The sequence below is a fragment of the Camelus dromedarius genome, chromosome 2 (genome assembly GCF_036321535.1).
Source record: "Camelus dromedarius isolate mCamDro1 chromosome 2, mCamDro1.pat, whole genome shotgun sequence".
NCBI lineage: Eukaryota > Metazoa > Chordata > Mammalia > Artiodactyla > Camelidae > Camelus > Camelus dromedarius.
This window is the reverse complement of record NC_087437.1, coordinates 110,039,777-110,051,627: the sequence shown is the minus strand read 5'-3', so window position 1 is coordinate 110,051,627 and position 11,851 is coordinate 110,039,777. Positions and strand designations below refer to the sequence as shown.

At 35.1% G+C, this 11,851-nt stretch overlaps 1 protein-coding gene across 1 annotated transcript; it reads left to right on the top strand.

The window, feature by feature from the left end:
* The first annotated feature begins 1,398 nt into the window (after nt 1–1,398).
* Nucleotides 1,399–1,620, top strand: LOC135318978 (keratin-associated protein 19-3-like). Its single transcript, XM_064477816.1, has one exon. The coding sequence runs from the start codon at nt 1,399–1,401 to the stop codon at nt 1,618–1,620; it is 222 nt and encodes a 73-aa protein (XP_064333886.1).
* The last annotated feature ends 10,231 nt before the right edge of the window (nt 1,621–11,851 follow it).

Here is an 11,851-nt window from a genome sequence, read left to right as displayed (position 1 = left end):
TTTAGTGGCCCAAGTCAAGAGATGGTGTGACATGGAGGTTAATCAAGTGTAGAATCTTGTTGACTAACTCAGTGAAGTTAGCTGAGAGACTCCATCAAGTCCAAGCCTAATGTCCTCACATGTATTTCTTGGTTCCGTGTCATTTCAATATCATGTCTTCATTTTCAAAACTTTGAAGATATTTTCAATTTTAAGATACTCTTTTAACATTCAGAAAGCCCTATGAGTTGTATATTTAAAAAAAAAAGACCTTAATAAACAATTAACAGATTAGTAGGGAGTAGTTAGAAATTGCCTGAAGATAAATGGGTTCAGGACACACTTATATAAACCCAGGAAAAGATATTATGGTAGATGTGAAGACGAGGTAGAAAGCAAGACATTTATTGGAGTAGTAATTGGAAGACTCGGGTGGAGGGATATATTGTCAACTTCAGAATTTTACCTGGTTGTTCCTAGTAGGTATTAAGAGGGAGGGATGCTAAAGTGAGAATGAAAATAGAGATCATATACGGATACATGGGTAACCACAGGAGGGTAAAGAAAGGGAGAAATTGGCTGGCCAGTGCAAAAACACAGAGGCAGATGCAATCTGCAGTTTTAGTAGGACTTTGAATAGAAGCAATTATGGAGGAAGGTTTTAGGATTTGAAATGAAAATTGAACTGCTACTCTGATAAGCCTGCTTTTGAGATGGATTTTGTGCCCTCAATTTCTGAAATTAATTGTTCCATGTTTTGCAATCAAAAGGTTCTGAAGCTGGTGTGTAAAGCTAAAAATTACAAAGGTTATTATAATTTAAATGCTAAAAATCAACATAAGCCTTCTTTTTAAAAAATTTAAAATATTTTATATATTCTCAATAGAGGCACTTTCTTCAGTCCTCACCTAGATAAGTAAGTTTTCTTTTTTAAAAAAATATAGATTTAACATCTGTAAATTGAACAAATATCTGTGAATTTAGTCGGAGATGGAGTTATTCACTCAGGAGATGACAGAACAGAAGAAAGTTTTCATTATGAAAGGAATTCAATCAAATGCAAGTGATGTAACATACCTGATAATAAGCAATTTAATTTAGAGTTTGGAATGTACCAATTTTGAAGAGTCAGATATTTCATTTCTTCTCACAAAATCAAAGCAACAGGTTCAAGGACAGTCTAAATAGGAAGCTAAGTAAGCTGAAATATTCTAATGAGAATGAGGGCCTCTCTGTGTGTCAGGAGACAGCAGATTCATAAATTGTAACCTTACACATAATATGCAGAATGACACATTGGAAGGCAATACGCATGATTTATCACATGTTCTGCTCAGAGTATATAAGCCTCCTATACACGCTAACATTCACACTCAGGATCTTGTCTTGAACGGCAAACCAAGCTCACCTCCCGACAACATGAGCCATCACAGCAGCTACTACGGAGGCCTGGGCTTCGGCTACGGGGGCTTCGGTGGTCTGGGCTTTGGACATGGCATTGGATGTGGCAGCTTCCATAGACTGGGCCATGGCTTTGGCTTCAGAGGCTACGGATATGGCTCTGGTTGTGGAAGCCTTGGATACGGCTGCTGTCTATGTCCATCCTTCTGTAGAAGATATGGATTTTCCAGCTTCTACTGAAATCCTACCCCAGGAGCCCAACATCTGAGGCCATCAAAGGATGGCCAAGTCTCACTCCAATAACTAAACCAAGCAAGATCACCAAGGACCAAGCCAAGGTCAAAAGTATTTCATGTCTAAGATTTTAGGAGTATTTATCATTTCATAATTCTCTGCTTCATGTCTCTTGTTGTCTCTTATTTGTGCTTTCATAACTGTGGCATTTCCCTATTCTTTAGCAATAAACTTCCCTAAGATGAAACAGCATACATGGCTTTTATTTTTTTAATTTAATTCAAAATATCAACATGATTATTTGTAATTGCACCTAGCTGACAAAGAAAAAACTAAAATACTCCAGAAAGAGCTAAAGTAATAGGAGATCTTACACTCACTCATATGGCTAGATGGATACACATAAACCGAGACACTCAGTTGAAATAAAGAATTTTTTCTCTGAACCTCAAATCAGATCTTATTTAGTGCTTTTAGTTAGATAACACTGGTATTTACAACTAGCGCTGAAATATTAACTTTATATATCTTCATAGCTACAGTGAAGCTAACATGAAGAATACATACTTTTCTGTTTTGTTTAAAAAATTGATTTTCTTTAACCCTTTCAGTGGTAAGAAAATGTGATGATAGAATAAAGTAAATCTCTGAATATACAATTAAAAGTGAACTGCTTTTTGTGACACTCTGTCATGTCTTCCTCTGGCCTGCCATGGTGTGACTTGATATTGTTCTTCAATATTATCAGCACATTGAAATATTTTGTAATTCACTGGAGAATTTTAAAAATCACTGTCATTATTTGTGAAGTAACCTTTGCTGAGGCTATGGCCAATGCTTTATACATCCCAACAAGTATTTTGCAGTGCTGACCTTCAAAAAGCGGGCCGTTTCTTGTTGGTACTTCCAATAAGTATTTGCTTATGAAAAATACATAATAAAACAGCATTTTTTCCAAAAAAGTTATATATTTAGATAGTGAAATAGAAGTGAGTGTCTTTTGTTTGAGTCACCAAATTTAATAAAACCAAGGAAATAATGTAATGATAGAATTGTGAAGCCGGCTGTGGTGCTGTAAAGCTTACTAAACCAGTGTCTTTGGATGGGACAGTATCTCCAAAAAGTGAAATGTACTAAGATCAAAAATGACATGAGCAGTACAACCTAAGACAAGAACGAGTTTTACTGAATACCAGACAATCTACTTCACCATGCTAACTATACCACTCGTTGGGTACTTCCCTCCTTGAGGGCTGTCAAATAAAACATCTTGGAAGTGCTGGTCATGTGCCTTTGAAGAGTTAAATTATCACAGCTGATGGACCCACCTCTATTTATGTTAATTTATAAATGTTCTGACCTAAAATCTTGAACTGTCAATTTCTAATTGAATGCCTGTGTAAAAAATAAATAGCAAATCGTACTAAACCCAAACTCTACTTGAAAAATTTATTATAATGCATTTGAAAATCTTAGATGTGTTTACTAACATATGGATGGAGTTACTCAGCCAGATCGTATCCTTTCAGTCAATTCAGAAGAGGTGGTGTAGCTTCACATTAATTAAGGTAGATATGTTTCCACATCTCCATTGGAGGTCTATACTCTTCAGTTTGACTGGGTAAAATAATTTTATATGAAAATATTTTATTCCCTAACTGGTTAATAGCATTACAGTCTGAAGAAAGAAAAACAATGATCAATATAACTATTTGGAGACACTATTTAACACTCTTAGTATAATGCAGATTTATCATATTATTATAACTTATTTGTAAATTATATTGATTTGTGTTGGAATTAAGAGAAGAGCTCCAAAATTTTCTTCCAGGGAAAAGGTGTTAATGGTCCAGAGAAAAATGCATCACAAGATCATCAGGGGGAAGAGATGGCAGATATAAATAGGCAGAGTGTGATATCGTTAAACCTGTTTGATTTATTTCTGATCTTGTGGCTTCCTGATGACTTAATGAGAATGAAATATTCAAATTAACAACTGTCTTTTAATTTAGAATGAACAATAAAAATGGAACAAATTCTAAAAAGAGCAGATAAAGGAATTAAAAAATAAGATGTGAGGCAGCCAAGAGTTTCTTAAGACAAAAATAACATTAAACATAAAATTAAAAATTTAATATATTTGACACATTATATAAAGAAATTCTGTTCATGTGTATACAGCACTTTAAAGTGCAAAAACAAGCCGCATACAGAAAGAAAATATCTATAAAACATAGATCTGACAAAATACTTTTACCCAAGTACTCTATAAATCAATACTAAAATATGATAAACTCAAGTAAAAATAAACAAAATACTTGAACAGCCACTTCATAAAGGTTATGTAATGGATCAGTAAACATATATAATGGTGCCCAATATTATTACTTATCAGGTAAAAAATGAAATTAAAACAATACTCAGATACTACTCATTCCCACAAGAATGATCAAAATAAAATAGTCTGAAAATAACAAGTGATTCAGAGGAACTGGAACTCTCTTATGTTGCTGGTGGGTACTGTAAATCTAACAGTCATTTTGGAAAACTATTGTCAAGACCTCCTGAAGCTGTTGTCAAAATCTAGAAGCATGGTTATCTCTAGAGAGTGGTAATGCCAAAAAAAGGAGCCATGGAGACATTCCAGGCATTAGAGCTTGCTTCATACGGGTAGTGTCTTGCCTATTTGCAGGAATTCATCAAATTTTACACTGAAATTTATATATAATATATAGTTCATTACCATGCTTACAAAAAAGAACCAGTGAAAATGAAATGATGGTTCTATGTTCCTCTAAATTCAGAAAGTCATTAGATTTTACTCCTCCTTTAAATCTCTGCTGTTGAGCTGCTGTCAAATTACCCATGCCTGGGAGAAACATGATGCTTACTTTTAAAGATCTTAGAATTTATTCATCCTTTCATCACTTATTTGTGTGTTCTTATTGCATGGCAGTTATTAAGAGAGTGAAATTAACCCAATTGGGAGAATGCATCATTTGAAAATCAGATATAAGACCAAAAGAACCAAAACATTTGAGATTACATACAAATTCACAAGAACTTAAAAGACTAGAGCCTAATTCTAAGGGCATAAATAGAAGGAGTTAACCAAGTTTAGGGTAAGCTTTGTGCATAAATTACTAGCTTCTTAGAATCAGCTGAGGGACTTTTGCTCTCAGTTATCTTTTTCCACCCTTTATCTTTTAATATCACATCTGCAATTTGGAGATTTCGAAGACAGTTTCAGTGTTAATGGTATCTCATTGAATTGACAGATCCCTTGAATTTGTATTATCTTTTTAACATCTAAGACCTTAAAAATATTGAATGTCTTGGTGGAGGCTAGTTTGGTATTTCCTGAGAAGAAGAGAACCAAAAAAATTTTTTTTTAAAGCACAGAATAAGCAAAGGAAAGACGAAGGGGAAATTATTCTTGTAAAAGAAGATACAAGAAGAATTAAGAGGGAGGCATTAACTATAGATTAAGTGAAAATTGATGGGTGCCAAAGAGAGATTTTATATACATCACAATTTTACCTAGCTACCATAGACTAATGGCTAATGGGAGGCCAGAGACTGGATGATATTTTAAAAGAGTTAAAAAAGTTAAAATTTAGAACAGACTCTGGCTTGGTTGTGGAACAACAGAAACTATCATTCATTGCTAATGAGAATGTAAAATGGTATGGCAACTTTGGAAGACAGTCTGACAGTTTTTAAAAAGCTAAATATGGTCATTTAGAAAAGATCCAGCAATCACTCTCCCTGGTATGAGTTGAAAGCTTATGTGCACACAAAAACCTGAACACATATGTTTATAGAAGGTTTATTCATAATTGCCAAGATGTCCTTCAATAGGTGAATGGATAATCAGACTGTGGTACATCCAGATAATGGAATATTATCAACATAACAAGAAATGAGCTATGAAGTGATGAAAGGGTATGGAGGAATCATAAAAACTTATTGCAAAGTGAAAGAAATCAATGTGAAAAGGCTAAATACTATATGATTCCAACTATGACATTCTGAAAGATATAGAAAGAAAAAAAAGAACTATGGAGACAGTAAGATTACTGTCTGCAGGAGTTTGGAAGAAGGGAGGGAAGAAAAGATGGAGTACAGGGGATTTTTAGGTCAGTGAAATTATTCTGTGTGATACTGTAATAGAGGTTAATGACATCATGTGTTTGTCAAAACCCATAGAACAGTACAACACAGAGTGATATCTAATTAATCTATAGATTTTAATTAGTAACGTGTTAATATTGGTTCACTAATTATAGTTAGTATATCATGCTAATTCATGATGTCTAATAATAGAGGAAATGTGTGTCTATGCGGGTGGGGGGAGGTGGACAAGAACTCTGTATTACCTGCTCAATTTTTCTGTAAACTTAAATCTGTTCTACAAATAAAGTTTATTAATGAAAAAAAGGATGTTGTATAAGATATATTGGTGAAGAAGTAGGAGGAAATGATGACTGTAAAGACGACAAGGAAGATGTAACCTGCACTTTGGAGGCAACTGGGATATATGTCATGCCAGAGAAGAGGGCAGAATCTGAAAAGATAACTTTTTATCTGCCTTTAAAGCTACTTCTGCTAAATTTTGGATTACTATGATTTGCCATCAGTTTCTGAGCAATTTTACCCCATGCTGGCCAAAGCCCTTAAATGTGTACAACACAAAGAATGAAGGGTAAACTATGGATTTTAGTTAATAATTATATATCAGTATTGGCTCATCAATTGTAACAAGCAAAAAGGTTTTTTTTTTTTTTTCAACTGTTCAAAGTAGCATAAAAAGTTAAAAAGTATGTAGGTTATGGTGGTCAATGTTCAAAAATTAAAGAAAAAATAATTTTTTTCCCCTAGAGTTCCTTACTCGTATTCACAACAGTCAAGTGGATTCTTCCTGGCTCTCAAATGTTTCTGTTTTCTTATTTCTGAAAGAAATAAATTTTTGTGGGGTTTTTTTTTGACAGAGGAATAAGATGCTTTAAAAGGATATGATAGATTATAGATCTCTGAATTTGACCAATTTATTTGATGTAGTTTGTAAGCAAAGCATCTAAAGACAACCAGAGATGAAGAAAAACTTTACTGAAAAACACAACAAATATCAAAAATGATTAGTGTACCTGGCTGTGAGGAATTCTATTTGGGGTCTGATGCATCTAGACTTTGAAGATGCAGCATTCCTTCTTATAAAGTGATGCAATAACTATTTTCACCAGCTTTCTTGAGGCATAATTGACAACTATAATTGTGTACATTTAAAGTGTTCAACATGATGATTTCATAAAGTGATGCAATAACTTGTAAGGGACACCCTAACTAGGCAACAAAGTGGTCTCAAATGTTTTAATGAGTGTGAGGCCCTCTCCCCATGTCAGGGGATAATGAGTGAACGCGTTGTGCCATGTATGTGTAATACAAAATGACATAAAAGGAGGGTATACGAGTGATTTATCATTCTCTGACCAGGGTATATAAGCCTCCCTGTAAAGATGTCGACATTCACACTCTGAATCTTGCATCGAGCCGCAAACCAAGCTCACCACCCGACACCATGAGCCACCATAGCAGCTACTACAGAGGCCTGCGCTTCGGCTACGGAGGGTTTGGTGGCCTGGGCTTTGGACCCGGCTTTGGATGTGGCAGCTTCCACAGACTGGGCCATGGCTTTGGCTTCAGCGGCTACGGATATGGCTCTGGCAGTGGAAGCTTCAGACACGGCTGCTGTCGCCGCCCCTCATTCTATGGAGGATATAGGTTCTCTAGCTTCCTCTAAAAAAAATGCTGAAATTGGACTCGGAAAAATCTCTGAATTTGTTTGGCTTTATCTTGTGCTTTTATCCTCGAAACATCCATCCTATTTTCTCCCCAACCAATTGATAACATCTATGAAAATTTAAACTGCCCCTGTGAGTATTTGGCATTTTTTCACCTCTAAACTTACCATGGAAATATGTAGGCAACATGTATGACCATTCTAGTTTAATATCCTCATTTTGGTTTACTTTTCTTACCACCACTACCATGATGTTGCCTTTCTAGCAAGACTATAAAGAAAACTTGTATTTTCACTTTTTTTTCTAATAAATTGATTAATCAAAATATAAATATTTTTGTTCTTTATTATTTTAACATCTTCTGAAACTAATATAGAAAACTTTCTTATGAATCAGTTGAGGGCCGTGGTTGCATGATATAGTATGATTCAATACTTCTATTTTGCCACATTATATAAGCTTGAGAACACACAGGGTGCCAGGTTAACACTATATAAAAATAACTTGTCCTTGTCTACTCACTTAGCATATCAGCCCCCCTAGATGTCCTGTAAGTGTTTCTAGAATTATTAAGGATTGCGTTGTTCTCATATTTACATTCAAGTGCTTTCTTCTGTGTAGCATTGCTGATAACTGAATATCTTCTCTTTTTAAGCCTTAATTTTTTTAAGAGCATGTTTAGATTCAGAGCGAAATTGAAAGGAAGGTACTGAGATTCCCCACATGCTCTCTGCTCTCACACAGGCAGAGCCTCCCCCACTATCAACATCCCCCACGAGAGTGATATATTGATCACAACCGATGAACCTACATTGATGTATAATCTCTCGAAGTCTAAAATTTACCTTATAGTTCATTCTTGGTGCTGTACATTGCATGTCTTTGGACAAATGTACAATGGCATACGTCCTTCATTATAATATCATGCAAAGTATTTTCACTGTCCTAAATATCTCCCATTCTACTCCTACTCATCTTTCCCTCACCAAGAAGATATTCTTGGTACCACTGGCCAGGTATGGGTTTGCTTTTTTCCATCCCTTGTCCTGGAGCAGGGGAGGAGACTGGGACGTATCACTCATTTCCTGAGCAGCAGCTACATTTCTGTAGTTGGTGTCTCCTGAAGGCCACTGCCCCTTACAAGGTTAATCCAGCTAGCACTGCCATGATGCACTGGAACCCGGTGGTACCGTGTTCTGTGGAAAATAGGGGTGTGGGATCTTTTCTGATTTCTTTTGCACCCTATGAGAGGGCTCTTAATATTCTATACATCTTCTCATGAATGGGTGATTGTACAAGTCAAACCTTAGTAACACAAAGGATGCTTTACTAATGAGTCTCTCATGGCTATCACCTCTGGCTCCACTACTCAGCCAAGGTCAAGGAACTTGGTTGGTTCCTTCTTCCTGCAAGATTTAGTCTCTCCCAGAGAATTTCTTAGTTTCACAAAAGGGACTTTCTTTTTGGCTTATATTTTTGTTCACCACTTGGAACAAAAAAACACAGATTGACTCTCTAGAAGGTTTCTTAGTCAACTTTTAAAGTGGCCAGAGTAGCCTGTTTCACCAGTTTGTCTGGCAAGACCGGACATGTCCGAGTCCACTTAAATTCATCCTTGGACCCCTACTACTTATCTCTTTTTTTTTATGAGAATGTTGAATCTTTATTTTTTAAACATTTTTATTGAGTTATAGTCATTTTATAATGTGTCAAATTCCAGTGTAGAGCACAATTTTTCAGTTATACATGAACATACATATATTCATTGTCACATTTTTTTCACTGTGAGCTACCACAAGGTCTTGTATATATTTCTCTTTGCTGTACAGTATAATCTTCTTTATCTATTCTACATACGCCTGTCAATATCTACAAATTTTGAAATCCCAGTCTGTCCCTTCCGAACCCCCGCCCTCTTGGCCACAATACTATAGAGCTACAGTAATCTAGACAGCATGGTATTGGTACAAAAACAGACATATAGACCTATGGAACAAAAGAGAGAGCCCAGAAATGAACCCAAAAACTTTTGGTCAAATAATCTTCGACAAAGGAGGCAAGAATATACAATGGAATAAAGACAGTCTCTTCAGCAAATGGAGTTGGGAAAACTGGACAGCAGCATGTAAATCAATGAAGCTAGAACACTCCCTTATACTGTACACAGAAATAAACTCAAAATGGATCAAAGACTTAAACATAAGACAAGATACAATAACCCTCCTAAAAGAAAATATAGGCAAAACATTATCTGACATATATCTCAAAAATGTTCTCCTAGGGTAGTCTACCCAAGCAATAAAAGCAAGAATAAACAAATGGGACCTAATTAAACTTACAAGCTTCTGCACAGTAAAGGAAACCGTAAGCAAAACAAAATGACAACCTACAGAATGGGAGAAAATTTTTGCAAATGATGAAACCAACAAAGGCTTGATCTCCAGAATATATAAGCAGCTCATACGACATAATAAGAAAAAAACAAACAACCCGGTATTACTTATCTCTTGAGAAATTATTTTTATCTTCCTGTAAATCTAAAGGAAGAACATTACTGTATGAACAATTTCCCACTGAAAAACTGTTCCCTTTTTTCACCTACACTAGTTTAGATTTCAAATCATAAAACTGAACAAAAAAAATTGAAAGAGAAGAATTCACCGATTAAGGGCTCAGTGACTTACACAGAACATGCTTTACATGTTTTCATGGGAATGACAGGAGACAGAGTGAACACATGTCCAACTGCTATTAACTGGAAGGCATCAATTCAAAGAGTCTCCAGCAGATCCCCTTTGCATACATTTAAACTTGCTAGTGAGACACAAATTTACTACATTCATACTTAAAGCTTAGTGTGTTCTAACTTCCTGGGATAAAATAAAAGAATTCTTCAGATAATTATTTTAACCTTTAACCAAAAAGTGCAGTGGAATGATCCTTGTAGATTAATAATAATGATTATCATAGTTGCTATCATATATAATTTATACCTTTGATTTTTCTTTTTCCATTGTATAAGTTTAACAGTATGTAAACTGATTTGCTCATACTCTATAAGGGGTGTAAGTATATAAAAATCTTTTCCTGAAAAACATTTAAAATGTGGGCCTTTTAGAGAATACATAGTATGTGATTGCTCAACTTAATTTTCTCCAGACAAACAGTACCTTTACGAAGTATGACCTTGTATACCATGTATATTAGGTTTAAATGTTGGCTTTATTTGAAAGTGTTTCTGATTTTTGATCTGAACTGTCTAGATGCTATTAAATTGGATTTGTGCCCAAACATAATTAGTGATTCTTCTGAATGTCATGGCTTTTAGAGGCATATTGCAAAAATGACATTTATGTCCTTGGTTAGATTGTTACAGAATTGGAAGCCAGGAACATGGAACATTTTAAAATTGCAGTCACTAAATAGTTCTGTTGAGAGAATTTTGTTTATATCTATTATATCAATAATATGTTGGGACATATATTTCTCCTGAATGTAAGTAGGGGAGAAATCTCTTGATTAAAAATAAGGTCCTAATTTTGAAGAAGCCTAATAGTGTTTGTTTTATCCGTGATATGCTAGTGATTAGAGACTGCATAATTTAGGATCCAAGATTAATGTTAAAAGACAGAATTGGAGGGAAAATACTTTCTTGAAACATCAGTTAAAAAAGGAAAATTTCTTGCTTCCTCTGAAAAGGGTTTTAGAGACATAATAATCATAGCCACATCTCATCACAGCTCAAATTGGTCACAAGGAATCTAATGATAAAAATCAATATAAAAACTCTTTAATCAATGGAAAGCACTCTATTAATATGTAAGTGCAGTTTGGTAAATATTTTATGGTATGTGTGTATAGAATAAAAATTCAGTATACCTGATCAATTTGCCAAGTCTGTATAAAACATTTAAAAATATATATATTCAGTACATGTAATGGCTAGTCTTCAAATGTGTTAAGACTAAGGTGAAGCTACAAATCTGTCTCTATGAACTTGGAGATTCTGAGGCTTAACACTGCTATAGATTTGGTTTTGTTTCTGCCAAGCACCTCGCTATGGACTACAGAAACCATGTGGATTCTATTGCCCAGGTGGTTGGTAATGGTCCCATGATCCTTACAGCCACTCAGGTCAGACTCTGCAGAGGCTTTCCATGTCCTATCCCTCATCTCTGTCTCCAATTAACTGTGTTGCCTACTTAATACAGGTATTTCATTTTTCCCATTTTCTAAACTCCATAGCCATCATTTGCCACTTGTGCTATGGCTATACACTCTCATCTCTTCGTAGCTGGTTTCTAGGACTCAAAGCTTCCTCTCATCCTTTGGTCCCTCTGTTAAAATCCCTTTGTTTAAAGTGGTTCCTTATGTGTCTTGGGATGGCACGTTATGCTGCTGTTATAAAGAAAATGATGCTGCTGTCAATGTGCTGA

Coding starts and splice junctions, on each gene's coding strand:
- LOC135318978 (XM_064477816.1), top strand. CDS start 1,399: ATGAGCCATCACAGCAGCTACTACGGAGGCCTGGGCTTCGGCTACGGG.